At 44.5% G+C, this 27665-nt stretch overlaps 2 protein-coding genes across 4 annotated transcripts in view; both read right to left on the bottom strand.

Annotated features, from left to right (window-relative positions):
• The window catches only part of LRIG1 (leucine rich repeats and immunoglobulin like domains 1), a 115399-nt gene extending 107305 nt beyond the window's left edge, over window positions 1-8094 (bottom strand). For both annotated transcript variants that reach the window (XM_086366922.1, XM_086366923.1), the window contains exon 1: window positions 7269-8094. In XM_086366922.1, the coding sequence (XP_086223048.1) occupies window positions 7269-7489 (221 nt within the window). In that variant the 5' untranslated portion in view covers window positions 7490-8094. The remainder of the gene's footprint in view (window positions 1-7268) is intronic.
• Window positions 8095-18175: 10081 nt separating this feature from the next.
• Window positions 18176-27665, bottom strand: part of LOC147348281 (uncharacterized) — a 434645-nt gene continuing 425155 nt past the window's right edge. The window contains exons 6-7 of one of the 2 annotated variants that reach the window (XM_086366964.1): window positions 23875-23999; window positions 18208-18340 (exon numbers count right to left, since the gene is read on the bottom strand). In XM_086366964.1, the coding sequence (XP_086223090.1) occupies window positions 23905-23999 (95 nt within the window). In that variant the 3' untranslated portion in view covers window positions 18208-18340; window positions 23875-23904. Of the gene's footprint in view, window positions 18341-23874; window positions 24000-27665 lie in introns of both variants that reach the window. The other variant, XM_086366965.1, reaches the window with a different exon arrangement.

Here is a 27665-nt window from a genome sequence, read left to right as displayed (position 1 = left end):
TTCTAGATTAAATAGTAATAAAGACGCAAACAATCGTAGCCGTTCATGTGGGCAAGGCTGTGAATCACGGTCTGTCACGGGGGAAGGGAGGCAGGTACAGGTTCAGGGGCAAGAAAAGCAAACGGCTTTTCAGGTGGCATCCTTGCCAGATTCCATGGATGACCCTTTGCTCAATGACCATGTCCCCTACAAAGTTACTGCACAATGGCAGACAAACCAAACAAACAAAAAATGTCCGAGATCTCCAGCCCTGTGCAAATCACCCCACAATCATCTCCCTTCACTCTACCTCCTCCCTCAAACATTTCCAAAGAGAAGTGGGCACAGCAGAGGATTCAGCCAGCCCCAGAGTTCGTAACCCAACCCTTGTTTGGAAGACTGCACCTGCATGTTTCCAGGCAATTGACCGAGCTTCTCAGTAGGGCTCAGTTTCAGTGAAACCCTGAGAAATAATAGGATAAAATTATTAGTTTAAGGGCCTCTCACTTCTCAGCCTCCTTCCCATACCCCACCTCCCAAGAGGGTAATGCTCAATAGACAGATGTATTTGCACAACTGGAATACATTTATAAACTACCTCAATCATTTTTTGCTAATTGCATAATTTGTATAAATTTTTGCAACTGTTCACAGAGTCCCGCTTGAATTTGTCTGAGCTTCCCTAGGGTACACAAAGCTTCACTGTATCCATATCACCAGAAACTTTATGGCAGAAGGCCACTTGGGGTCTGAGCCCTGCCACCTGCTCCCAACAAATGAGATCTTCATGTCAGAAAAGCACTCTTCCCAGGAAGCCTCTGTCACCAGGAACTCCGACTTGGAGAGACCAGCCATGCCACAAGGGGATACAAAACCTGTTAACGGGGGGTCTTAGCGTCCGACCTGTGCTCTGAATCATCAGCAAGGTGACTGACCCACACTGCATTAGGCTGAATACACTATCGCCTAACTCTGTCTTCATGGCGCCTTAAGGTAGAATACTACGATTGCTTCTTTTGGAAACAAAGGGAAGAGTCTCACCACAAATCACACACGCAGCTGTAGGGTGGCGGAGCCAGGGACGGACCCTAGAAATAATTTCCAGTCTCATCATCACCACTCTGGAGTGAATGGTGAGTACTGGGTGCCATCAGCCGGGAAGAGGCATCCAAATCATTACCAGAGAAGAATAAAGGCAGCTTTTTTTTCATCCGCTCTTTCCTCCATCACTAACCCAACCAAACCTGAGGAACAATCGGGCATCACATGCCCAGCTACAAGACAAAGAGAAGAGCTGAAGGCAGGACACCAAAAGCACGAAATCCAGGGGAACAGGGAAGCAGCTTTTTAAAACACAGAGTGACTTTTATAAGTAGACTGCGTTTATAGCTTGTGTTTTAGAAGATTATGCATAAAGTATATTGAAATCACACGTAAAGTACTAAATTATATAAAACATATTAGTAGGCAAATGTATAAAGCATAAAGCCTTTGGATAAGAAAAATTCATAAGCATACCCCCCCAAAACCCTATAAACCAGGATACAAATGAGCAACTTACAATCAGACCATAGACAAACCACAAGTTACATTTTTTCTATAATCCTTATTTAACTACTCATTTTGCTTCATGGCAACAGTGGTCCTGTATCAGGTTCTTCAATAGAAAATTTCTCAGTCTACTCATATAATTGGCCAATTAATAGGTAAGTCTGGACTGCCATTTTAAACCCCACAGTTATATAGAAAAAAATAACTCCAAGAGGGTTAACTATTGTGCAAATTTTTACCTCTGGTCTCCGAAGTCCTATTTCTCTGGGGAAATACGAACAGATCTGAGTTTTTGACAGATTCCCATGCTTTAACATGAAACAAACGCAGAAGACAACCACATTACTGACACACACTATGAACTGAAGCCAGGGCGTAGATGGAATGGACCATAGGCTCAATGCCATGCTTAAGTCGTTCACCACCACCACTAACGGTTCCTCAATTTCCCAGGAAACATTGGGGATTTTTAGATGTATTTCCCCTCCTCTGCCTGGGAATTTTCCTCCTACCCCTCCTCCTCCTGTCTCAAGACAATGCCTCCAGCCTTTGAAACTGCATCCATTGTAAACAGCTCTGAATATTAACAGAGCCCAGAGTTCTACTCTAAAAGACCCCCAGGGTTTCAAATTCCAGTTGCTGAGAAGGGGAAAGGTCCCCAATGAGTAAATATCACCAAGCTCATTCACAAGTCATTGAAAATCAGGCTTGCTCATGAAACTTGGTCTTTAAACCTATGGGCTAAGTCAGAGGAATCCCTCTGAGTTTTAAACCAGAGATACTGGTACAACCAACATCCTTGACTGCTTATAGCAACTTTCAGTTCAATGAATCCCTTCAGCGGATTTCCCTCTGGTGGATGTCACTTTTGAAATAACCAGTGGCTATTTTAAACCACCTCCTTCCCCAGATAACAGACCTCTGGGCTGCAGCAGGTGCAGAGAGCCAGGCTGGGAGTATTGTTAAGTTGCACAAAACCCTAGCGGCTCTCTTGCATTCCTGTCCTCCCTGAAGAGAAGATGCTGAAAAGGCTTTGCACCAGGGAGACACCTCTGCAGAACGGGGGAGAGGCCCTTGCATTGTGAGCATGGTGTCTGAGGGAGTGTAAGGTCAGCCAGAGGTCATCCCAACGTGCTCAGAGAAGGCTGCGTGGGGAATTCAGGCCTAGGCATTAATAGAAAGTGAGAGAGACTTACAGCCTCTGGGGCAGGGCTGGAAGTCCCGTGGAGCTGGACATCCACTGGGACCCAGATCTGATTACTCTGCACAGAATCGTCATCCTTCTGGAGATGAAGAAGTACTGCCCACAATACATTCAAAAGTCCAAAAGTCCAAAGGTGACCTGATGTAAATATGAAAAGAGATGAGCATGCTTCTTTTTATAACTGTCCTTTTTTAAAGGGGGGCAGGAACAGCCCTGACATACACTACAGGCAAGAGACACCTTGGGCTTTGGGGTCTCTGGGCACTTCCTAATTTCAGTCCTGAAAACTTAGATTTTATGACCATAATTTTGTATCAAAGGGACTTAAATCCTGTGCCTAAAAAAGGCACCCAATTTCATTCCCCTGACTTGCCCTTATTCAAAAAAAAGTGTCAGATAACATAAGGGATGAAGGGTTCCCAGGTGGCTCATTGGTAAAGAATCTGCCTGCCAAGCAGGAGATGAGAGTTCGATCTCTGGGTTGGAAAGATTCCCTGGAGAAAGACATAGCAACCCATACCAGTATTCTTGCTGGGAAAATTCTATGAACAGAGGAGCCTGGCGGGCTACAGTCCATGGGGATGGAAAAAGAGTTGAACACTACTTCGTGGCTAAACAACAACAACATATCAGATAGGTGCTCCATCATGTAGAGGAGGTGAAGCCAGGCTTCTGACACTTGAAAAGGACTCTGAGCTCAGGCTAAAGTTCCCCCAAACTTTAAAAGCACTTGCACTTCTCAGATTTTCTCTCTGCCATAACCCTGTGTTGGACAGGCTTCCTCTTCAGAACAAACCTCTGTCCATCCCCACGAATTGGACGTTCATGGTCTGCTGAATTCTTTTAAGTGGTAGAGACAGAAAGAGGAAAATGGGCAGAAAGGAAGACCTCAGGGCAATCCAGACCATTATCTACCTCTTAAAACACACACACATGCACACGCACGCACACGCGTGAATCTTAGCTTTGGTTCTGGAACAATTTGGTTATACGCACTTTAGATCTAATTTGCATAAACAGGATGGAAACTATTTTCCAAACCCTTAATTCATAACACCCTGCACACCTGGGCCTTCCAGCACAGCTGTAAAATTTGAAAGACAAAGGCCCTCTTTGCTCCCCAACAACAATGGGAACCACCATGGGGCTTGCGTTTTGTTTTCTAATATAATCCTAAATACCACTTAGGTGCCCAAACTGACAAAGAAGTTCGACTGAGTCCCCTGGGTTTGGTACTGCAAATAGGTAGGGAGACAAAACACAAAGAGAACCAAATCAATACATTTGTCTTAATGTGACTCAGAATGACCACACTCGGTGACCTTTAGGGAACGTCCTTGCATTCAAACGCCATGTCATCTTCCCTCCAAGCAGAGAATCAGTGGTTCCTCCTCCAGGGCCTGCCTGCCTTCCTATCACAGTCCCATTAGCTCATCATTGAGCTGCCAGACCCTGTGAAAAAACAAAGCTCTGCTCAACTTTATGCCACAGACAAGAGTTGAAGGTAAATTGTGTTTAATGCATCTTAAACAGCTTCTGAAGCCATACTCTCCAAGGCAATTTCAAAGAAAGAAAACATCTGAGTTCTAAGAAGTTCAAAGTCTTCTAAGGTTCTGGGAAGTTTGAAGAAAGCTTGGCAGAGCTGGGAGCTATTTATGAATGTGCTGGTTGGACTAGGCCGTTCTCACCTACGTAATGGGATGGCAGACTCAGTTATGGCTCGACTACTACAACTATAAGTTATTGTGTTGAATAAGTAATCCTCAGGCCCCAGGAACGAACATATTTTCCCTTCTCCCAGCCCTTTTCCAGTTCTGTTATTCCAACTGCATTTACATCCACTATTAAGGAGTTTTACTTTCCTTATGCGGGGCTTAACAGCAACTCCAAAATTAGATGCACTGTTTACAAAAGCAAAAAAAAAAAAAAAGTTCCATAAAGCCACAGGTCCCCTTCTATCTCAAACCCACAGCCTGAAATTGAACTAGCTGCAGTAAATCTAGTTCATGGGGTTATAAACTAGCTCAACGCACTTTCTAGACACAATGGACTCAGAGGGTGTAAAGTTGGTGAAGCTATAACGTATTTTATTATATATATAGACAGAGACTTTCTCCCCTCAAGTCTTACTGAATCATAGCCAGGAATATAAAACATAAATATCCTGATGGAAAATTCAGAATTAGACTAAGGACTTAAATGGAGAAATGTGAAGTCTGGGGGAGGAGGGGGAAAATATTTACCTAATTGTTCTTTAATCAGAAGAAAAACAAACAAACTTCACAAACATTTTTTCAAAGGACACACATTTCTGTACTGAATACTGTATTGCCACATACTAACCAGAGGCCATACTACTCACTTAAAATCTCATCAGTTAACACCATAATCAGTATAATCAAGTCTCCCGAAGTTCAAAATACCCAGTTTTGTATTCACTGATCATTAAAGGTGTTGGGAAAAGAGAAAAGGCTGAAATTTTAAAGTTATTTATGACTGATGAAATGTCACTCTTTAGGCAACAAAAGCCCCCCAAACAACCAGTAGTTTTGCTCCAAAAATTAAAGGGCAAGGCAAAGAGGATCTTGTGGCCATAGGAAAGTGGAAACAAGAGGACACCCTGTCCTCGCCAGGAACCCACCACTTCTGAACTTAGTGCCTTGCTCATGACACCACCGACACTGACATTGAGAGTCACTATTCCAACAGGTGGACACTTAAGCAGCTACTCTGATTAAAAATTAAAAAATTAAAATTAAAAAAAAAAAAAGAAACTACTTAAGAGTATGTAAAGGAAAACCCACAATACCCCAGACTGCCCCAGCTATATACAATATACCAAATGGCAACTCTGGGGTCTACCTCCCATTAATTTACATGGCCACCACCTGTGTTTAAACCCCACCACCTGACCACTGGTTTTTCCTAAGTCAGGGAATTCCAAAGCAGCAGCAGAACACTGAAGAGAAAAGCTGTGCATAAGGGTCGAGTTTCACACCTGCACAGGATGGGTCGCTAAGCAGTGTGGAACATTAAGAGATCTGTGCCCCACTCTAAGAGACACAGGATCTTCACATTGGAAAGGAATTAACTTCTTTCCCCTTATGGCAGCCTGAGTCTCAGACCACATGTTCTTACATCAAGCCACAGGTGTTGGTTAAAACTGGTGTCACCAGTTTTGTTTCTCTTTTTGAAGAGTGAATGTCATGCCTGAGGTTACTACTGTGACTCTTGTATGTTCTAGGAAAGATGTCCAATTATTCAACTCAAAAGCACACTATTCAAGCTAGGCCTCTTCTGGAAGGTACTAACAGTTCTGCAGAGATGCTAATTTTGATAACTGGGCAGGATTTTGACTCATGAAGCAGATTTGTTAGAAATTTTAAAAGGTTATGACATTCTGCCATGTTTACACAACTCCGTATTTGTGTTTTCCTGAGAAGTGGCCCACCAAGTCCCAATAGGTCAAAATCCTGACAGCACAGAGAGGAGCCTCTTGCGGGTTAACACACTCTGCTGAAATCAGAGTCTGGCACCTGAGTCTCGCACCCTCTCCCGAAGTAGCACTACTCCAAGACTGATTTGCACCATTTATAGAGGAGAAATGCTACAGGGTGGGCCCCAAGATGCACTGGATCGGCAAGCCCTAGGAGTTCCCTAGGGAGCAGACAGGAAGGATCTGGAATACAGTTCCCTAAGATGCCAACCAGGGGGGAAAGGACCAACTTCCAGCAGTCACAGATCTCCAGGAACTCTCAGAGTCCCCTAACTCAACTCGGGGAGTCCTCCAGACTTCTGCGGGGGGCCAGAGCCAAGTCAGGCCACCAGTCTGGTGGATGAGGAGGCGGCCACGCACACTCTCACTAATAAATGATGTAAATGGAAGACTGGAGCCAAAAGTCACCTTCATTCATTACCCACTGGAAGGCCGAGGATCTCAGACAAGAGAGGTGGATTACAGGAGAGGGAAAACAAAACACTCGCGGACCCCCAAACTTCCTCACACTCTCCCCTCCAGATGTTTCCCGCTCTCCACCCACACATACACCCTTACCTCCTGACTCTTCACTCACACACTCTTACCTCCACACTCCCACCCACTCACCAACTCCCAGATGGCCCTCACCAGCCACGCTCACTCACCTCCAGACCCCCACGACACTTTTTCTTCTCCAGAACCTCAAAACCCACATTCGCTCACCTTAAGACCCCAAAGACCCACGTTCGATCTCATCCTTCCCTCCACGAGGTACACGTCCCGCCTTAAGACCCCAAAGACCCAAGCTCGTGCACCTCCACACACTCAAAGAGGCTCACACTTTTCCCATCCAGACTTCTTCGCACGCACAGGCTCCTCCAGATCCCCAAGGACCATGTCACCACTACAATCCCACACTAACAGTTTTGCAGCTCATTCAAACCTGACACACACGCAACTCAATGCGTAGCCCCTTTTCGGAGAAGCACCCTAGCCGTCCCGTCCGCAAGTGACAGCCCCCCGGGGCGCGAGGACAGCGTAAAGGGCGGCACTTACAGACTCCGCGTCCAGGCGGGCAGGTCCCCTGGCAGCGCCGCCAACCCGCGACCGCCGCAGTCCAGATAGTCCCCAGCGCAAGTGCAGGCGGCGGCGCAGGGCGCCCGCGGGCCGGCTGTGGCCGATGCGGGCTCCAGCTGAAGCAGCAGCAGCAGCCAGAGGAGGAGAAGACAAGGCGAGCGGCGCGGGGCCCCGAGCGCTCCGCGGACCGGCCGCGCCATCTTGTCTGGAGCGCGCAGCGAACTCCCTGTGCTAGGGCTGCGAAGTCCGGGGCGACCGCCGGCACGGGCGGGCCTGCGGGAGCTCCGCTCCGCACTAGGCTCAGTGCCGGGGCATAGCTGCCAGCACAAGTTCTCTTTGCGGTAGCGACTCTGGCGCTCAGGGGGCCCCTGGTGCCTGGGCTACTCTGCAGAGCCCGGAGGGGGCCGCGAACCCCGCGCCCATCCGGGCCGACCCGTCCGTGCTCGCTGCGAACCCCACGGAGCCCAGCAAACGGTGCTTGGCTGACGCTCCTCGTTCCCCGGCCACGCTCCTGGCCGGGCTTCGGAGTCCCCGCGCACACCAAGTGCCGCCGCCGCTGCGAGCAAGGAGCTCCGGCTCACAGCAGAAGCTCTGCGCCCGTAGGCATATTCCTCGCGGCTCCAAGCGTCCAGCTGCAGACTCCGGGCTGGAAGACGCGGCCACCCCCGCAGTGCTCCAAGGGCCCGGTGCGCCTAGCTGTCCCAGCGCCTCAGGCAGAGCGCGCCCGCGCAGTTCCGGACTCCGCACGCTGCTCCGCTTAGCTAGAACCCTGCAGACCTCGCGGCCGAACAATCAGCCTCTCGCCGCTCGCTTCCCCGCGGCCCAGCCCGGGCCGGTCCCGAAGCCCCGCCCCCGGCCGCTCGCCCTCACACACCCCCTGGGCTCAGCAGCCCGCGGCCTCCTGCCGGCCCACGTTGGATGCTTTGCAACAGCGCCCCGCCCCGCCCCCGCCTGCTGTTCATTGGCTGCCGGGGTCCACGGCGGCCAATTTGGGCGCCCATTGGAGCGTTCACCATGATCCCGCCCCTCCCGCCTCTCCAGCCACCCCACCCCAGTCTCTTTTCCCACCCAAGGTGTGAAGGGCGGGGGACTGGGAGGAGAAAGGGAGAGTCGGCCTCTGGCTCTTAAAGGAGACTTACTGACTGATGGAGGAGGGGGATACGCAATGGGGAGAGGGAATAAAAGTATGCCCTCTGGGTGTACGGGAGGAGAAAACTTCGGTAAAGAAGGCAATGCCCCCGCTTTGGAGAGTTCTGGCCTCAAAGTTTTTTTCCCTCCTTCCAGTCTGCAAACAGGGCCGGCGACTTAACGTTTACACCCATTTTCCAGATGTATGCAGATTTAAAACTTCACTAATCTACTGCTGGGGGCATCTTTAGTTATTTTATTAGGGGTGACCGTCTTCCTCTCTCACAACCGGGAGCTCTTTTCAGCTCCTGACTTGTTCCTGACCCCTTAAATTTAGCAATATGTCCTTGATTACCAAAATGAAAGTGTAATGCGTGCAGAAACCGAATCTGAAAGGTGTACGCAGTCCCACCTCCATCCCCACCCTCTGCCCTGGTGAGCTGAAGGGTTATCCTGGAAACACTCCAGCCTTCGATATAAAGGGGTTGCTTTGTTTGTTTAAATCACAGCCTTTTAAAACCAGTTTTCAAGAAGCTATACATCAAGAACTCCTAAGAGACAGAATAAAAAGAGAAATAATAATTCTTACAAAGTTACTAACTTTGGCTCCTACTGGTCCGAGCGTAGTAGCCAAGTGTTAACGACAGCGCAAACAGTAAGGCAGGCACTCCGCTCAGGGGGGCGCGCGCGAGCGCGCGCGCGCGCACACACACAGAGAGTGAAAAAGTTACAAGATTAGCACATCAAGATATAGCTGCTCCTATCGGCGTTGTGGTTTGCTGGTGTCTCATGTCCCTTCCCAAAAGTATGCAAGTTTCTAACATAACTGCACACTTTGTCAGGAAAATTAAGTGAGTCATGTCTGTTGAAAAACATTTGCTCCAGCAACTGAAATCTGACTTCTGTGTTACCAAAAAGAAAGGAAGATGTTCCTCAGAAAGAAAAAAAAATTTTAAGCATTGCTTCATTTTTGATACATTCTAAGGGGCTTCTTTAATTGAGATGTTAAAATTTTCCTCAGTCAAGAAAACTTCTTTTCTTTAACCAAAACTGGGTTTGGGCTTGGTAGTCACGTGGTTGCTGGCTTCCTTTCTTTTTGTTCCCTCCTTCCCCTCTTTATCCTCCTCCAACTTCTACTGATTCACTATGCTATCAACTACTGGTGCCTCCTGTTTTCCTTCCTTCCTCCATTCCCTCCTCCCTGTTTCTTTCTCCTTCCCTCTCTCTCTGCAAGATCTCAATAGTAATGCCCGAAGCAAAGCACAAATACGTGTGTAAATTAATCCAAATATGATTCCCAAGGAACACTATCAGAAAAAGGCTGTACCAGATCTATTCTACCAAGACCTTAACCAGCTTTTATGTTTCATTTGTGACCCATACTAAACATACACCATCCATATGGACAAGAAGAAATATACCTCTTTGTTACAATGCCTTTCAGTAAAATTATATTAATAAGCAGAAAGACAGAATTTAAAGGACCCCGAATTGGTGTAGTCCTCTATGGCGAGGTTTCTGAAAGTTTTCATGACCAAAGAACACAAAATAGTAATTTAATGCAGAATACCCATGGAGTACTTCCTTAAACAAAGCTATCAGACCTGCCTTGCCCCACCTCTAATGAAACAACACATGCAGCAGAAACAAACTGAACTCATTGAACTCCTTGAGAGGCTGACCTAAAATTACCTTTCACGTTTGTTCCACAATTGGTATTATAAAATGGACATTTATTGTCAAATGTTTTTCCAAATGCTTGTGGGTGCACCTGTGAGATGCTTTCTTGGAGGGTAGGAAGGTTGGACCTGAGAAGTGGCAAGGTAAGGATGTGCTCACAAGTCTAAAGCAGCCCCTGTGGTCTGGTTACCACGCAGCCAGAGAGAAGGATTCCAAAACCCAGGAACACTTGCAGGCACCGGGCGCCTGAGCCTTGGCAGTTCCCCTTGTCTACAGCAGAGCATGAAGTCATGTCTGCTCCCCATACCATGTATGGAAGTTTGCCCATATACTAGCAACCTGCTTGTGACTGAAGGGAGAGTGTGGGCTTGGAAAGCTCAGGGGAGAATTCAGCTGTAGCCACAACTTAAAATCACAAAGACCTGAATAACAACAAGGGCAAGTTTCTAAGGGAGTCTCTGTCACTGCTTACAAAAAAGCAAACAGTGGTCTACTAAGCACGGAGCAACAGCTGATTTGGGCATTGTGGGTCCCATTTTCCTCCATTGCCACCTCCTCAATTTTAAAGTTACTCCTTGAAGGGGGTCATTCAGGAATTTTTAGGCTTTCCACTTCGTTTTAATCCACCAGAGACCAAACGCTAGGACCAGCATAGACTCAAATCGCCCCTCCCATCCCAAATCTCTGAGGGATTCTCTTAAATACAGCAGCTGTAGCAGTTAATCACCCTAAACTCACTGAAAGAGACAAACCCCAAATCTAAATAGCCTGAAATCACCAAGCAGGAGAAAAGCAAATGACAAAATAACAAGAAAACAGATTGACCACATGGATTTGTTTTAAGAAAACACAAATTCCAGGAGACTGAATTGGGGCAGTTTATGACAGTTCTAGGTGGCGATAATTGGTGTTCTTAAAGAATGCTAGATTCAGACGTGCTTTCTGACTGTGAGAAGAGATTTTACACTATGTTCAGTACATTCAAAGAGCACCAGGGCTGTATTCAGAAGACCTGGATTCTAGCCAAGACCTGTTACCCATGAAACCTTCGCCCAGTCATTTCCTTTAAGCCTCACTTTTCTCAAAAGGAAAACAGAAAGAATGGTACTTCTGACCCAGTGCTAAGACAGTTAGGGAACGATCTGTTCTGATATAGGACCTGGGGGACTTTGGGCCTATATACATAGAAGGCTGATTTTTAAGGTATTACTGAATTTTAAGTCTGAAAAAAATTGAGCGTGCAGGTACATACCATAGATGGAGTATCTTAGTAGTTGCTTAGTAGTAGCACAGAGGGTTTCCCCCCCAGGCAGGCCACAAAGGGTTAATAATTACCTATAAAACCCCTGAAGACTTGCAGGGTGATGACAGCCCTGCTTTGAGCCTGTTTTGTATCTCTCTTCCAAGGAAAATAAAGCTGTGTACTCATTAACTCCTTCCTCACAGTAACTGTGTCCATGAGACAGATAGGTAGAGAAGGGGACAGGAAGTCAAGGGATGGAATATAAGAAGAGACAATTTAGAGATTTCTCTGTCCCATCCCAATTTTTCCCTTGGTGGAAGTGCGGAGATGTATACTTTATTGTACATTCTCTGGCTACTGAAATATTCGTTAATGCCCCAAAGGGTGCCAGGCTGCAGTCACTGCATTTCCATAGCAAGAATGGCTGTTGCCTGAAATTCATCTGTCCCCTCCTGCTCCTGCAGAGCAGAATCCACCAGGGGCCCCAGACCACTAGAGTCCACCTTCTAACACAAACTAGACCCTGTATGTTTGACCCTGCATCATGGATCTGCCATTTTAACAGGTTCACTGAATGACTAAGAAAAAGCTTTATGAAAGCTAGGAGCATTTAAAAATTTTGAGATTCTGGCATGAGGATCAGTGTAAGATGCAGCCTGTCTGCTCCATTGATGAAGAGACGGCTAATTATATCATCACAGAGGCTGTAACTCTCACCACCAATCTGCTGCCTTCCCAATTATCACTTGCAACCACACATGACAGAGGAGAGGGGCGGGAAATCGAAGTTTATGCTTTACTGCCAGAAACTCAAAAGCAACACCTCAATGTATATAAAGAACAGCACATTTATCATGTTATAATAATAATCTTCATGAAGTCATATACCTTATATTTTTCAACGGAAGGTCACATCATAACAACAGCTGTCATTTACAGAGCACTTATTCTGTGTCTGTCCCTTGGCAGAGTACTTTACGTACTTTTTTAGTGAGGTAGAAGTTGAGAAAAATGGTCAAGGTTACACAAGCTAATAAGTGACAAGGCCAAGATTCAAACCAGCTGTGAGGACACCAAAGATTCATTATGACATTTGAGTCTCATAAACTCCAAATATGATAATTGTTATTGTTTCTACTTTATAGATGAGAAAGCTGAGGTTAAATGACATGTCAAGGTCCCACAGAGTCAAAAAAAAATAGAACCTTAAATCCATTTCAACCATCATCACACACGCTTTATATTCAGAAAATGTCTTAAGAGATGCTCATGTTGCTTGTTTTTCAAGGATCCTGTGAGAATGGATGAAATTTCTTTCTTCTTCCACAGTGGTGAATCACTTTCCTGAATTTCCTCTCTGATTAATAAGCAAAATATTTTACAGATAAATATATTGGTCTTTCCCCCCACCATACATGGCAGGATTTGTATAATAATAAAGGTTAATCATTACTGACCAGTTACTATGCACTAGGCATTATGTGGCGTTATGGCTTAATTTCACTGAAGTCACCTAAGAATTCTGTGAGATAGGCATTGGAAAGATCATTTTATAGATGAAGACTCCAAGACTCTAGTCAATCAACTAACCCAAGCCATATCCTTGTTAGCGGTTCAGGAATCAAAGCCTCTGCTAATTGACAGATAACTCATCAGAATCACAGTTAACCTGCCATTCCCTCAGCAGTCTCTATTGCAATCATTTTTTGTGTTTATCTTTCCTCCTAGACTGGCAGCTCATTAAGTTCAGAGCCCGAACTTAGCCCAGTGTCAGGCACGTGGTAGGCACGGAGGCAACATTTGCTACCTGACCCTTGCTGCCCCGTGAACAGGGAAGCGTATCAGCAACCCCTTCCATCCACCATCTAATACAGGCTTGCTCTTCTGTTCTGTGCACCAGCAGCATAAATGCACCTGAGCGTGTCAGAAACTCCAATCTCAGCTCCCACCCAGACCCAGTGGATGGGGATCTGCTTTGAAACAAGGTCCCCAAATGACTCGCTTGCACATGCAAAGTTTAAGAAGTGCCAGGTCGCCTTACACATCCCATATATAAACCTCCTCTGTCTCTCCCATCACTGCCACGAGGACAGACCACACTTAACGTATTTTCATATGCTTATGTGTATATGTTTACATTTTCCATATTTTCACAAGCCCTCAATAAAATAATTCCCAAAATATAGGCAGGCATGTGGTTGGCATTATTCCCCTTAACGGAAGAGCATTCAAAACATCTGCTGCCCATGAGATTTTGGTCAAATCCTCTCGTGACATTCAATTCTCCTTTTTCTCTGAGATGCATTCAGGCTAATAAGAAGCATTTGAGAATTTTATGGCCTATTGTATTTGTTTCCAAAAGGATGCTTAGCTTTTTGACACACTTCAAATTTATTGTAAATGTATAGCTAGACATATACATATATGCTTTTCACTGTCACTCTCCTCCATGAGCTACATTGTTTAGGTAATCATTTAAATATCCTCATTTCCTTGAGGGAGTTCGGACACTCTTCTTGGATTTAGATATCTAGAAAGACTTTGTCTTGTCATCAGACTCCCTCACCACAAAAAAAAAAAAAAAAAACCCACTATTTTTTCTTCTTTGAAGTGCATTAACTAAGAAGGCAAGGATATAGGTTAATTGCCTGCAAAAATGGCCACCAATTTCTTCCATCAAGATGTAGAGTACATTTTCTCTCCCTCTTTGAATCTGGATTGGTTCTGTGACTTGCTGTGACCAACAGAACATGGTGGAAGTGACACTGTGCCAGTTCTAACACGTGTGTGCCAGCACCACGTGAGCAGAGATATGCCCTCCCCACTGAACCTGGCCCAAATTCCTGACCCACAAAATGGGAACCAATAAAAACAGACCTTCCTTTAAGCCACTAAGTTTTGGGATGATGGATTATGCTGCAGTAGATCTCTGAAACAAATGTGGCTAAGAGGACATGTAATAACATGTGAGTGGATGGGGGAGGGTGGGGAATCAAATCTAATCAAATAAACCTGTCATTAGGAGTGTCCAAAAAATGAGTGTTATCACTTGACCTTCCTGGCATGTTTGTCAGGGCCCTTGATTGAATGAAATGTGCTGACTGACTTAAGAGGCTGAACAAAACTTACTGGGTAATAAATATTCTGGCTCTTCATCAGGGCACAAAACGAGCTCTCTTCCTCCTCACTTGGAACTTGGTGTGAGAGAAATGCAGAATATTTGCTTATTTATAAAAGGTAGCTGCTTCCATGTAGCAGGCAGCAAAATAAAATATTTGAAAGGATGACATTGTGGAAGTCCTATTCTTTTTCAGAAATATCAGCTAAGGCTTAAAGTGCGAACCCTATTTTTCATAAGAGACAAATGGAGAAATCTAAAAAAAAAAAAAAAAAGAAGAGAGTCTTGGCCATAAAAGTCCTTGACATTGAGATAGGAAGTCTGGGTGTGGGTGTTCTGTAGGCAATGAGGGGTTGTAACTCCTGAGCACAGACTTTCTTACCACTCTCTCTAACCAGGTGGCTGTATGCTTGCCTTTAAGGTCTGTAAGGTAGAGCTTACTGCTTCCGTGTGTTATCTTACCCTCTTCTCCAGTTCTCGTCACCTCAGAACCTTCCCTGTGTGTGACACTGAGGAGAGGCAGGGCAGTGCAGGCTATAGAGCCGAGTCCCCTGCTTTTGGTTCGGTGGACTGCTAGGTCTCTAGCAGCTAGAACACTACCTGACAAACAGCAGGTGTCCAAGAAGTAGTGTTGAATGAATACATGACTGACTGACATGGTTTTCTGTACTTGAACCTCATTTTCTCATACAGACCCTGAGCAGGTCACAGGAAGCAGTCACAGAATCATACACTGTTGGAAGACAAATGGACATTCACGACCGTGGGTCAGGCTCCACCTCACACCTATTGGATCAGAAACTCTGGGGGTGGGGCTTGGCATCCCATATTTTAACATATTTTCATACATGATGAAGTTTGAGAACTACCTGTCTAGTCTGAACTCCTCATTTTACAGAGATGGCATAAGATGGCCTCAAAGTCACACAGCTAGTCAGTGGCTGGAAGCAGCTTAGGGTGACCAACCATGTAGTTCTGCCCAGAACTGAGGGGTTTCTCAGGGCTCATGACTTCCAGCAATAAGACAGGGAAAGTTCTGGGTGAATCAGGGTAAGTTGGGTCACCTTATTAGAACCCTAGTTTCCAAATTCACATCTAGATCCCTGTGCCTGCCATATAGCTAGCTGACCTACCTGAGAACCAACTATACCAGTGAATGGCCCAAGTGCTTTAAATGCATGAACTCACTTAACCTTCTCAACAGTCCCATGAGATAGGGACTATTATCATCTTCATTTGTAACATACAGGCATACCTCAGAGATTACATGGGTTTAACTACCAACCAGCTCAGTAAAGCAAGTCATGTGAGTTGTGGTTTCCCAGCGCATATAGAAGTGTTGTTTTAGACAACAGATTTGTGGTTGCCAGAAGGAGGCAGGGAATGGATTGGGAGTGTAGGGTTAGCAGATGCAAACTATTACATACGGAATGGATAAACAACAAGCACAGGGAACTATATTCAAAATCCTGTGATAAACCGACAGACCATCATGGAAAAGAAAAAGAAAAAGGATGCTTACCTGTACTATAATCTATCACACTATTACTAAAAAACACTAACCATCATCTGAGACTTCAGTGAGTCCTAGTATTAAAATCAAAGGTCACTGATCACAGAGCACATAACAAATATTAATATAATAGTCATGAAAAAGGTTGAAATACTGTGAGAATTACCAAAATGTGACAACAGAGACATGAAGCAAACAAATGCTGTTAGAAAAATGGTGCCAACAGACTTGCTTGACATAGGGTTACCACAAACCTTCGATTTGTAAAAAACACAGTATCTGTGAAGTGCAATGACGTGAAAATCAATGAAACGAGGCCTGCCTGTAGAATACTGACACATAGGAAGAATAAGAAACTTGCCTAAGGTCAAAGAGGTAGGAAATAAGACTCCAGAACTCAAGCTCCAGAAACTCAAGACTCCAGAACTTAGCCATCATTCTCATATACTTTCCTTTTATTACAGGAGATTCCCAGCTCCTCTTGCACTTTTTTTTTCTTTCTTGTTAATCACATCCCTTTGTCTTCATAACACTTTTTCACAGTTCTTTCACAGCTATTATTTTCCCAATTTGTCAGTCAACTTCTCTAATAGGAGAATTAGAGCCTGAGAGAAGGGACCACCACCTGACCTTGCACAGCGCCTGGCACAGCAGGGGCCAAGGACACAGGTGTTGAATGAACGTCACGAGCATGAAACATAGTAGGGTGACTGAACGACTGACTGATCAAGTGCATTTCCGAAAGAAAGGGAGTCTAATATTAACCGAATATCCACCATGTCTCAGCCACAGCCCATGAAAAATGTGGGCCAAACTTGGCCTTCAGGTACGGTCTATTTGACCTGATGTGTTTATTTTCAAAATCTAAATATGACCTACCTTTAGGGGCTAGCCATCTGCTGACTGTCCTAATTTTTACTTCCTTTCTGTCCATCCTGGCAGGCATTTGGGTTTGTAATTAGGATCCCAAGCTTTCTCTAACACAAATTCATTTATTTTTAACAATAAGACTATGTAGCAGGTATTTCCATCTACACTACTGATACAAAAACTGAGGCTGAGGAATTACAGGTAACCTGGCCAAGATCACAAGCTCCTAAGGACTCAACTCAAAAGAGCTCACCCTTCTCCCCACCTCCATTCCTCCAGCCCCACTGCCCTTTTAGCCAATGGGGCACCACAGGAACAAGAGGGCAGTCTTGTCTCAGATAAAGCATCCAATTTACAAGGGTGAGGCTTCTACAAAAGGAGTCTCCTTTTGCATTCCATACAATCGCTCTGAATGCACCTCAGGGTCTTTTAGATTGTTCTTTTCCATGACTGAGATATGATGAGAACATGGTGTTCTGGAAGCTAAGTGGAAGAACAGTCAACCATGTCAAATTCTTTCATAAGGTCAAAGTGAGAACTACAAACTGACCGTTGATTTAGCAATACAGATTTCATCTGTCACCTTGGCAAGAGCTCTTCGGGTGGAGTAAAGGTAACAAAAGCATGATAAGAATGTTAAAAAGTGAACTGAAGGTAAAAATTGGACACCATGAGGATGGATAACAGTTTTGAGGAGTTGTCCTACAAAGAGGAACAGAGATACGGGGTAGTCACACTTCCTAGAGTAAAGGAAATAAAAACAAAAATAAACAAATGAGACTTAATTAAACATAAAAGCTTCTGCACAGCAAAGGAACCAATAAACAAGATGAGAAGACAACCCTCAGAATGGGAGAGAATAATTGTACATGAAACAACTGACAAAGGACTAATCTCCAGAATGTATAAGCAGCTCATACCCCTCAACATCAGAAAAACAAATAGCTCAATCAAAAAAATGGGCAGAACACCTGAACGGACATTTCTCCAAAGAGGACATACAAATGGCTAATAAACACATGAGAAGATGCTCAACATTGATCACTGTTAGAGAAATGCAAATCAAAACAGAAATAGGGTATCACCTCACACGGGTCAGAATCAGATCAGATCAGATCAGTTCAGTCGCTCAGTCGTGTCCAACTCTCTGCGACCCCATGAATCGCAGCACGCCAGGCCTTCCTGTCCATCACCAACTCCCGGAGTTCACTCAGGCTCACATCCATTGAGTCAGTGATGCCATCCAGCCATCTCATCCTCTGTCATCCCCTTCTCCTCCTGCCCCCAATCCCTCCCAGCATCAGAGTCTTTTCCAAAGAGTCAACTCTTCCCATGAGGTGGCCAAAGTACTGGAGTTTCAGCTTTAGCATCATTCCTTCCAAAGAAATCCGGGGGCTGATCTCCTTCAGAATGGACTGGTTGGATCTCCTTGCAGTCCAAGGGACTCTCAGGAGTCTTCTCCAACACCACAGATCAAAAGCATGGTAACATGGATGGACCTAGAGAGTGAATCAAGTTAGAGAGAGAAGGAGAAATATTGCACAATATCCCTTATATGTGGAATCTAAAAAAATTATACAAATGAACTTACTTATAAAACAGAAAGAGACTCACAGACTTAGAAACCAAATTTATGGTTGCCAGGGAAAAGGGATAGTTAAGGAGTTTGGAAAAGTCATGTACACATAGTTATACTCAAAATAGATAACCAACAAAGACCTATTTATTGCCCATGGAACTCTACTCAGTGTTATATGCCAGCCTGGATGGGAGAGGAGTTTGGGGGAGAATGGATATATGTATACGTATGGCTGAGCCCCTCTGCTTTTCACCTAAAACTACCAAAACATTGTTAATCAGCTATACCTCAATACAAAGTAGAAGGTTTAAAGTTTGAAAAAAAAGAAAGCCAACTAGGAATAAAACTACCATAGGACCCAACAATCCCACTACTGGGCATATACTCTGAGGAAACCATAATTGAAAAAGACAGATGTACCCCAATGTTCATTGCAGCACTATTAACAACAGCTAAGACATGGAAGCAACCTAGATGTCTATTGACAGATGAATGGATAAAGAAGTTGTGGTATACATATACAATGGAGGGTTACTCAGCCATTAAAAAGAACATATTGGAGTCAGTTCTAGTGAGGTGGATGAACCTAGAGTCTATGATACAGAGTGAAGTAAGTCAGAAAGAGAAAAACAAATATTGCATATAAACGCATATATATGGATCTGGAAAGATGGTACGGATGAACCTCTACACAGGGCTAGTGAACAGACTTGTGGACACAATGGGGGAAGGGGAGGGTGGGCCAAATTGAGAGAGTAGTGTGAAAATGTATACATTACCGTATATAAAATAGATAGCCAATGGGAATTTTCTATATGTTGGAGGGAACTCAAACCTGGTGCTCTGACAACCTAGAGGGATGGGATGGGGTGGGAGGTGGGAGGGAGTTCAAGAGTGAAGGACACATGCATACCTGTGATGGATTCATGTTGATGTATGGCAGAAACCACACAATGTTATAAAGCAATTATCCTTCATTAAAAATAAATCAAAAAAGAAATGGGGGGGTCAAGAGGGAGATGGAGTCACAAGATGGGAGGAATAACAAGATACTTGTAATGATGGGAATATTCTTGTACAAAATGGGAAGAACCAATACTGTACTAAGGGAAGGAGAGAAATGTGGAGAACTGAATTCAAGAGTTCAGACATTTTTGAATAGGCAAGAGGTGATGGAGTCTTGTGGACAAATGGAGAGGATGGTCTTACCCAGGACCATGGAGCCTTAAATAAGCAGGAAGGCAGATTAAATGGCAAATAAGCAAATAGCTCTGGGGGTGGCAGTTGGCGGATGTTCTATTCTGGGAGCTTCTCTGCCTTAGTGAAACAGGAGGCAAGATCACTGAGAAAGAGAATACAGGTAGAGGGGTCAGAGGCTCAGTGAGCCATGAGAAGGTACGAAAAAACCATCTATGAGAACGGAAACGAGAGACATGGAGTAAGATGATCAGGGAACATACATGTCCACTTGAGGTTAGAGGGCATGGATGAAAGTGGGCATGGCTGTATGTATCTCTTTAGTCAAATTCCTGGGCTTCCATGGCTGTATGTATCTCTTTAGTCAAATTCCTGGGCTTAGCTGCAGCTGAGTCCAGGATTGGACATCACCAGAACTCAAGCTTTGCTGGAAGATCCTTACGAAGCAGTGAAGGGGCAGGGGAACCTGAGAGTATACGCTAAACAGTAATTAGAACGAAAGGCCACGATGTGTAAGCCAGGCAGTAAGGCACGTGAAGACAGAAAGGGGGGAGGGACGGTGAGAAAGGTGGTGTGGCATCAGTGCAATAAGTCCCAGGGTTTGGGATTTCTTGAATTTGAGAGCTAAGGGAGTGAGCTGGGAGGCCAGATTGGGCAGGAGTTGTTCTAGTTGTTGAATACTAGGCTGGGGACCATGGCAGTCAGTATGGAAGAAGGAGGTCTGGCACTCCAGAAGACCTTGTTGAATGTTGAATAAAAGCAAAATCACTGGAGGTGATCTAATTCAAGACCTGAGAGGCCAGGATAATGGAAATACCATTTATGAAAACAATATGAAAATTACCAAAAATTATGATGGGAAGCATCCCCAAGAAAAAGAAATGCAAAAAGGCAAAATGGTTGTCTGAGGAAGCCTTACAAATAGCTGAGAAAAGAAGAGAAGTGAAAAGGAAAGATATATCTATCTGAATGCAGAGTTCCAAAGAATAGCAAGGAGAGATAAGAAGGCCTTACTCAGTGATCAGTGCAAAGAAATAGAGGAAAACAATAGAATGGGAAAGACTAGAGATCTTTTCCAGAAAATTAGAGATACCAAGTGAACAATTCATGTAAAGATAAGCACAATCAAGGACAGAAATGGTATGGACCTAACAGAAGCAAGCGATATTAAGAAAAGGTGGCAAGAATACATAGAAGAACTATACAAAAAAGATCTTCATGACCTAGATAACCACGATGGTGAATCACTCACCTAGAGCCAGACATCCTGGAATGTGAAGTCAAGTTAGCCTTAGGAAGCATCACTACGAACAAAGCCAGTGGAGGTGATGGAATTCCAATTGGGCTATTTCAAATCCCAAGAGATGATGCTGTGAAAGTGCTGCACTGAATATGCCAGCAAATTTGGAAAACTCAGCAGTGGCCACAGGACTGGAAAAGGTCAGTTTTCATTCCAATCCCAAAGAAAGGCAATGCCAAAGATTGTTCAAACTACTGCACAATTGCACTCATTTCACATACTAGCAAACAATACTCAAAATTTTTCAAGCTAGGCTTCAACAGTACATGAACCAAGAACTTCCAGATGTTCAAGCTGGATTTAGAAAAGGCAGAGGAACCAGATATCAAATTGTCAACATCCAATGGATCATAGAAAAAAGCAAAAAGAATTCCAGAAAAACATCTATTTTTGCTTTATTGACTATGCCAAAGCCTTTGACTGTGTGGCTCACAACAAACTGCGGAAAATTCTGAAAGAGATGGGAATACCAGACCACCTCACCTGCCTCCTGAGAAATTTGTATGCAGGTCAGGAAGCAAGAGTTAGAACTGGACATGGAACAACGGACTGGTTCCAAATTGGGAAAGGAGTATATCAAGGCTGTATACTGTCACCCTGCTTATTTAACTTATATGCAGATTACATCATGCAAAATGCTGGGCTGGATGAAGCACAAGCTAAAATCAAGAAGGAGTCAAGGAAGGGTATGGGAGAATCTAAAATTATGAGCTTCAGAGCTATAGGGATTTGGGGGAGAAAGGAAGGCAAATGGTCTGGAAGTGGCAACTAGGATCAAGAAAAACATCTACCCCACCTCCTGACTAAGAAATGTAAGAGGTGTGAGAGAGAAACAAACAAACAAACCAGCATCAACCATTAACTTTCCCTGGAATCATGATAAACATAATTTGGCTAGACAGTCATCAACACCAGAGGTCAACGAACTTTCCTAGTGAAGGGCAAGAGAGCAAATACTTTGTCAGCCATAGAGTCCTTCTTGCAAATACTCTACTGGGTCATTGCAGCTCAAAAGTAGCTGTATATGATGCATAAATGAATAAGCATTACTATAGTTCAATAAAACTGTATTTACACATACAGGCTGCAGGCCAGATTAGGCCTATAGATAGAAATCCACTAACTGCTGACAAAAACTGCTGAAAAAAGCTTGGGGAAGGTCTAGTGAAGAAAAACAGGACATGTTTATTTAAAGACCAAAGATTAAAAAGGACTTAAAATTAGGATCTGATTACAAGCAGAGAACCAATGTATAGTTGTGAAGGTTGCATACTGCACAACTCCCTGCACAATAGAGCACTATTCACATAAACATCAATGTCAATGACTATCCCAGACACTGTGCAGGGCATGATCTGAATGTTTACACGTGACAGTCCTAGTTGTGAGAACAGTATCTGCAAGGATTTTACTGTAATGAAATGGTTGACAGGACATGCCAACTTGAGTTACTTTCACCACTATTTCTAGAAAAACAATAACTACTTTTATTGAGCATCTGCTGAGCACCAGGCACAATACATGGGGATATATAAATATTATCCCATACAAAGCCCCAGCAGCCCTGTAAGGTATATATTTTCCATTTTTAATTTTGAGATTCAGAAAAGCTAAGCAATCTGCCCAAAGTACTCAGCTAGTTAATATCTAAACCAAGGTTTACCTCATATTCAATTCCTTCTATACCTCTCTCCCCTCATATTAATTACGAGGTTCTTTAAGGATGACCTAGTAAAGCATATGGGCTTCCCAAGTGGCTCAGTGGTAAAGAATCCATCTGCCAATGCAGGAGAAGTAGGTTCAGTCCCTGGGTTGGGAAGATCCTCTGGAGGAGGAAATGGCAACCCACTCAAGTATTCTTGCCTGGGAAATCCCATGGACAGAGGAGCCTGGCACGCTACAGTCCATAGGGTCGCACAGAGTCAGACATGACTGAGCACAGCACAGCAGCAGCAGTAGAGCATGTATTAAGAAATTTTCTTCTGGAGACCTAATTAAAAATAATTACATACCTTAAAAGACACTGAAAATACGGCAGGCACGCCAACAAGGAAGACAGTTTTTATTATATCAATGTCTTTATGGGTTTGGATTCTGTTCAGAAAAGCTCAAACTGAAAAGGTAGTTGCTGGCAAAATCCATCAACCCATAATTAACATATGACCATTATTCTAATAGCCTTAAACAACATTTCTATGTTTTTAATTGTAGAGCAATTTGCCAATCTCATCATTAATTGGCGATTCATATTTTAAACACATAAAAGACAATGGGCCTTTATTTCCTTTGAGGCAACTGAACACATTAATTGAATTTTTAAAATATGTTTTCTTCTTTTCTCTGACCACAGGACCCCCTTCAGATGGCTCTGATTGCAGTTTCTGTTGGCCACAGTGTATTTTTTCTGGGTAACATAATCTTACTTTAGTACTTTAATGCATTTTCCTAACAATTCACTTAGACCAGATTCTTGTTTCTCTCTAGACACCCTGAGCAGGGCTCCTGTTGACTTCAAAGGGAAAGAGTAGGTGCAAGGGAAACTGGGAATCTGGTTCCTGGTTCAAAACACCCTCCACACACTATAAAATCTTGCTGGTGTCTTCCTGTATGTTAAGGGTGAATTAATATATGTGAGTGAAGCCTTTGTATGAAACCACACTGGCAACTTGTGAACTTGCTGGAAAGCCCAGCAGCTCATGCAAAACAAAGTTTAGTGGACCCAGTTCCCATACAGACCCCTGGTTTGCTCATGGGGAGGGAGGAAGAAGAGTAAGAACTGCCTCAAAGGGCAGAAAGGCAGTAAAGACAGTCACTGACTCCCGCATATTCTCTCTCTCTTTCTCTCCATTCCTTCAACGAGCATTCATGGGCCACCATGTGCTAAACCCTGGGCTAGGTATCAAAGACGTTCATCGCTTAAGTACTACCCCTTCACCCCAACTGCAGCAGTCACTTACCTCTGGAATGGGGAAAAGAGGTGATATGCCTTAACTCTGCAGCTCAGGAAGTCTGACACAGCCTCTCAGGTTGCAAAGTCCTCCCTCCCACTGGGTTTCAATCCCATCAGGGGGATGCTGCTTCTCTGCGTGAACATTCATGGAGGAGATCAGCAGAAACAAGACGTCTTTCCTTCATCCCTTGTTCCACTCCCCTCCCTCACACACAAAACCACCGCCACCATTGCCGCTGCCTGCACTAGGCTGGGAGAAGTAGTGATGGCCTGGAGATATCTAAAGGAAACTGGAAGACAAAACTTTTATCAAGGTCAAACTCCTCATAGCTGTTCGCGTGACTGTTACACAGAGCTGCAGGAAGCAAGGCAAATTCACATGTTGACAGGGGTTTCTGGCCTGGCCTTCATTTTCTGGCTTCTGGGCACTCTCTTCCCAAGAACATCTCCTTCTCCAAACATGGCTCTTTGCTCTTGCCCTTGCGCAGGGAAGCTCAAATCTGATTGGATATTTGCTGGTGAGCCTCAGTGCACCAGTCAAATCAGAACCTCTTGACATGGAGCTGGGCATCAGGACATGTTTTATTTTCCCAAGTAGCTAGGAGAGAACTTAATGTGTAGCTACGTTTGTGAGCCACTGCCCTAGCAGAGATCCTGTCCCTCCACTAGGTCACAGGGCAGAATGGGAGTGGCGATGCAGGTTCCAAAGCTTGAATTAGTCAGTCTAGACCAGAGCTTGCAAATTAGAAGCCCACCCACAGGCTCGATCCGGCCAGCAGATGTGTTTTGTTTGGCCTGTATGGAGGTTTAAAAAAAAGAAAACTGAATTACTTGCCAACATTTATTAATGGGAATGTATTGCATAAAAATCTGGATATCTGGCTTCATTTTGAAAATAGGATTCTCTGGCCATTCTCAGTCTGCATTCCTGTGTGACCATAATTTGCTGGAGAGGAGGGGCCGTCCTCACCACTCCCTAATGCCTCAGTCATTTACCTTCCTGGCCCTGGTGACTCTGACTAGAGGGGGAAGGGTGGTGGGGGAGAAGCCCTGTCTCCCTTTGTAATATCTCCCCTGGGAAGTACAATACAAGGACTGCCATCCACAGGGTGGTGACAAACCCACAGAGATTCTTGGATTTACAGAGAATTAAGGACAGGAACTCTTTTTCTATATACAAGTTAATCTGCATAGGCCCCTGGTGGTGCTATTCAGTCGCTCAGTCACGTCCGACTCTTTGTAACCTCATGGATTGCACCACACCAGGCTCCCCTGTCGCTCACTATCTCCCTGAGTTTGCTCAGAGTCATGTCCATTGCGTTGGTGATGCCCCCTTCTCCCTTTGCCTACAATAGGAGAGTACTTAATATAATTTTCAGAGTGGGGTTGGTTTGAAGCTCATTCCATCTCTACCCTTACCTCCACTTCCATTTCTTCATTTAATCTCAGACTTGGACTTGCATAGAAAAAAAAATACCATCCCTGGATTTCCAACCCATTCAGTGATACACAGTTACTGTTTATCGATGCCCTGGGCCAGGCCAGGTGGCCCCGCACCTGTCTTCCTGGGGTGGTGTATTTCTCAACATGTGGTTCAGCTTGTGGCAGATTCCTGGGCCCCACCCTAGACTCGCGGAATCAAATCTCTAGGGTGGGGTCAGGAATCCACACTTGTCGAGTGACGTTTTTACTCAAGAAGAATCTCAGCAGCAGCTCAAGGCAGCACTTATCAAGCACTTTCTTTATACTATCTCATTGAATCTTCACAGAAATCCTTAAACTGGGTAATAATAGCCCACTTTATCAGTGAGGAAACTGCAGCACAGAGAGGTTAAGCAATCTGCTCAAGGTCACACAGTCAGTAAGTAGCAGAGCCAGGATTCTGATCTAATTTTTAGTTGAGAAACCATTGCTCTGAGTTTTGAAAAGGAGGCAGGAAGAAGGTTCATAAGCTCCCAGACCAAGCAGGAGGATGGGGTATATGTTGATTTACGGCTAGAAAGCATTGCCTTGTTTTCAGGAATTTGCAAATGTTTGGGGTAGAGACTAGACAAAAGCATGTTACTTGTAATGCATGGAAGCGTATGGTCAGATGACAAATAACAGTGTCCACAGGATCTGGTCTCTGCCCCTCTGATGTCATCGTTCCATCTTATTCCCAATTTTCCTGCCATCCCCTGAGTTTTTGTACTGGGACTCAGCATGTGTGGGTCCTTTGTCCAAAAGTTCTTTTCTTGGACCAAAGTCAGCACGCTTTCCCCTTAGTTCATCTTTTAGGCCTTGGGCACTATCAGTTCTCTGTTGTAACTACTCAGTTCTGCCGACGTAGCATGCAAGTAGCCACAGACGGTATAGAAGTGAACGGACGTGGATTTGTTTGGATAAACCTTTGTGAACTCAGAAATCTGAATTTCCTATGATTTTTCTGTGTCACACAATAGCCTCTACTTTAAATTTGTTTTGCCCATTTAAAAATGAAAAACCTATTCTTAACTGGCAGGCCACACAAAAGTTGCTATCAGGTAGGGTGTGGCCACAGGTCATCCTCTCTCTGCCTTAGAGCTTTTCATGGGTCTGTTTTCGTGTCCTTAAGCTCAGTTCACTTCTCAGAGGCCTTTCCCAGTGCCTCCAGCTCAAGTTGCCTCTCCCCTACCCGCCCCCCCCCACCCCCAACTTCCATATCTCTCCCATCACCTTTTAAAACAACTCTATAATGCTTAGTACTATTTTAAGGTTTTCTTGTTCATACGTTAGTTTATCTGCTCATTTGGGGTCTCCCTCTGGTAGAATACCGTTCCATGAAGACAGAGAGCTGGTCTGCTCTTCACTGATTCTTCACTGTGTAAACAGCTCCCACTGACCTCAGATACTCACAGAGTAAGAACCAGGATAAACCACAAGACAAAACCCTCCAGTAGTACAAAGAACAGCTCCTTCAACTGATCTCTTGCAAATCTTTCCTTATGCCAAGCTCAGGGGTACAGAGATAAAAAAAAATATCACCAGACACTGCCCCAGAGGAGTGGTAAGTTATAGAAAACAAAAAATCAACCACAACTTAATTTCTCTTATCTAAAATAGAACAGAGTTTCCTAAATACCAAGGCTGGCTATAATTGATTAATGCCTATAATTCTTGGACTTAGGCACACTAATTTTGCAGAAATCAAAATTTTCATCTTGGGTTAAACTAAGCATTTCCACGTTTTCTTATGAAAAGGTTAAACAACTAGGGCTCATGATTTTCTCTCATGTATAATTAAGATGGTAAGCAGCTCTTAAATGCAATGCCTCGTGAGGGTGTGAAGGAAATGGACTTCTGGCACACACATGAGAGAACAAACCTGTGCTGTTATCAGCTTTGTGAGCAGGGCCATAGGGCCCCGCGATCACAGGAGAATGTTCCCCTGAGGCTCTGAGGGTCAGCCAAGTGGCACACATGGGCGAACACCGTGATGCTCGTATATTCAAGGGATGTTTTCCTCAAGTCACAGTCTTTCAATCTTACACAGTGATTTTTTTTGTCCCACTAAGGACCCATGGGAGGGGCTTCTGTCTTCCCAAGTGCAGATTGAAAGTTCGATGAGAGTGAGTTTCAGCATCTCCAGGTGAGTAGCCCAGTGCTGACTTAACATGTGATGGTCGTCATGTCCCAGGTACTGTCAGGCTCCTGTGGACTTCACCGCACCAGATTCTCAGGCTGAAGGGAGTTTTGTAAAGAAAAATTCTACCCCAGAGGCCTGAAGCTGAGGTTGCATGCTGGATGCTGTGTTCCCTGAGCATCTATTTCAGATGACAA

Source organism: Bos grunniens, chromosome 22 (genome assembly GCF_055505025.1).
Source record: "Bos grunniens cultivar Pamir isolate PY7600 chromosome 22, Bosgru_T2T1.0, whole genome shotgun sequence".
NCBI lineage: Eukaryota > Metazoa > Chordata > Mammalia > Artiodactyla > Bovidae > Bos > Bos grunniens.
The sequence above is the reverse complement of the archived record's forward strand: the minus strand, read 5'-3'. Positions and strand labels throughout refer to the sequence as shown.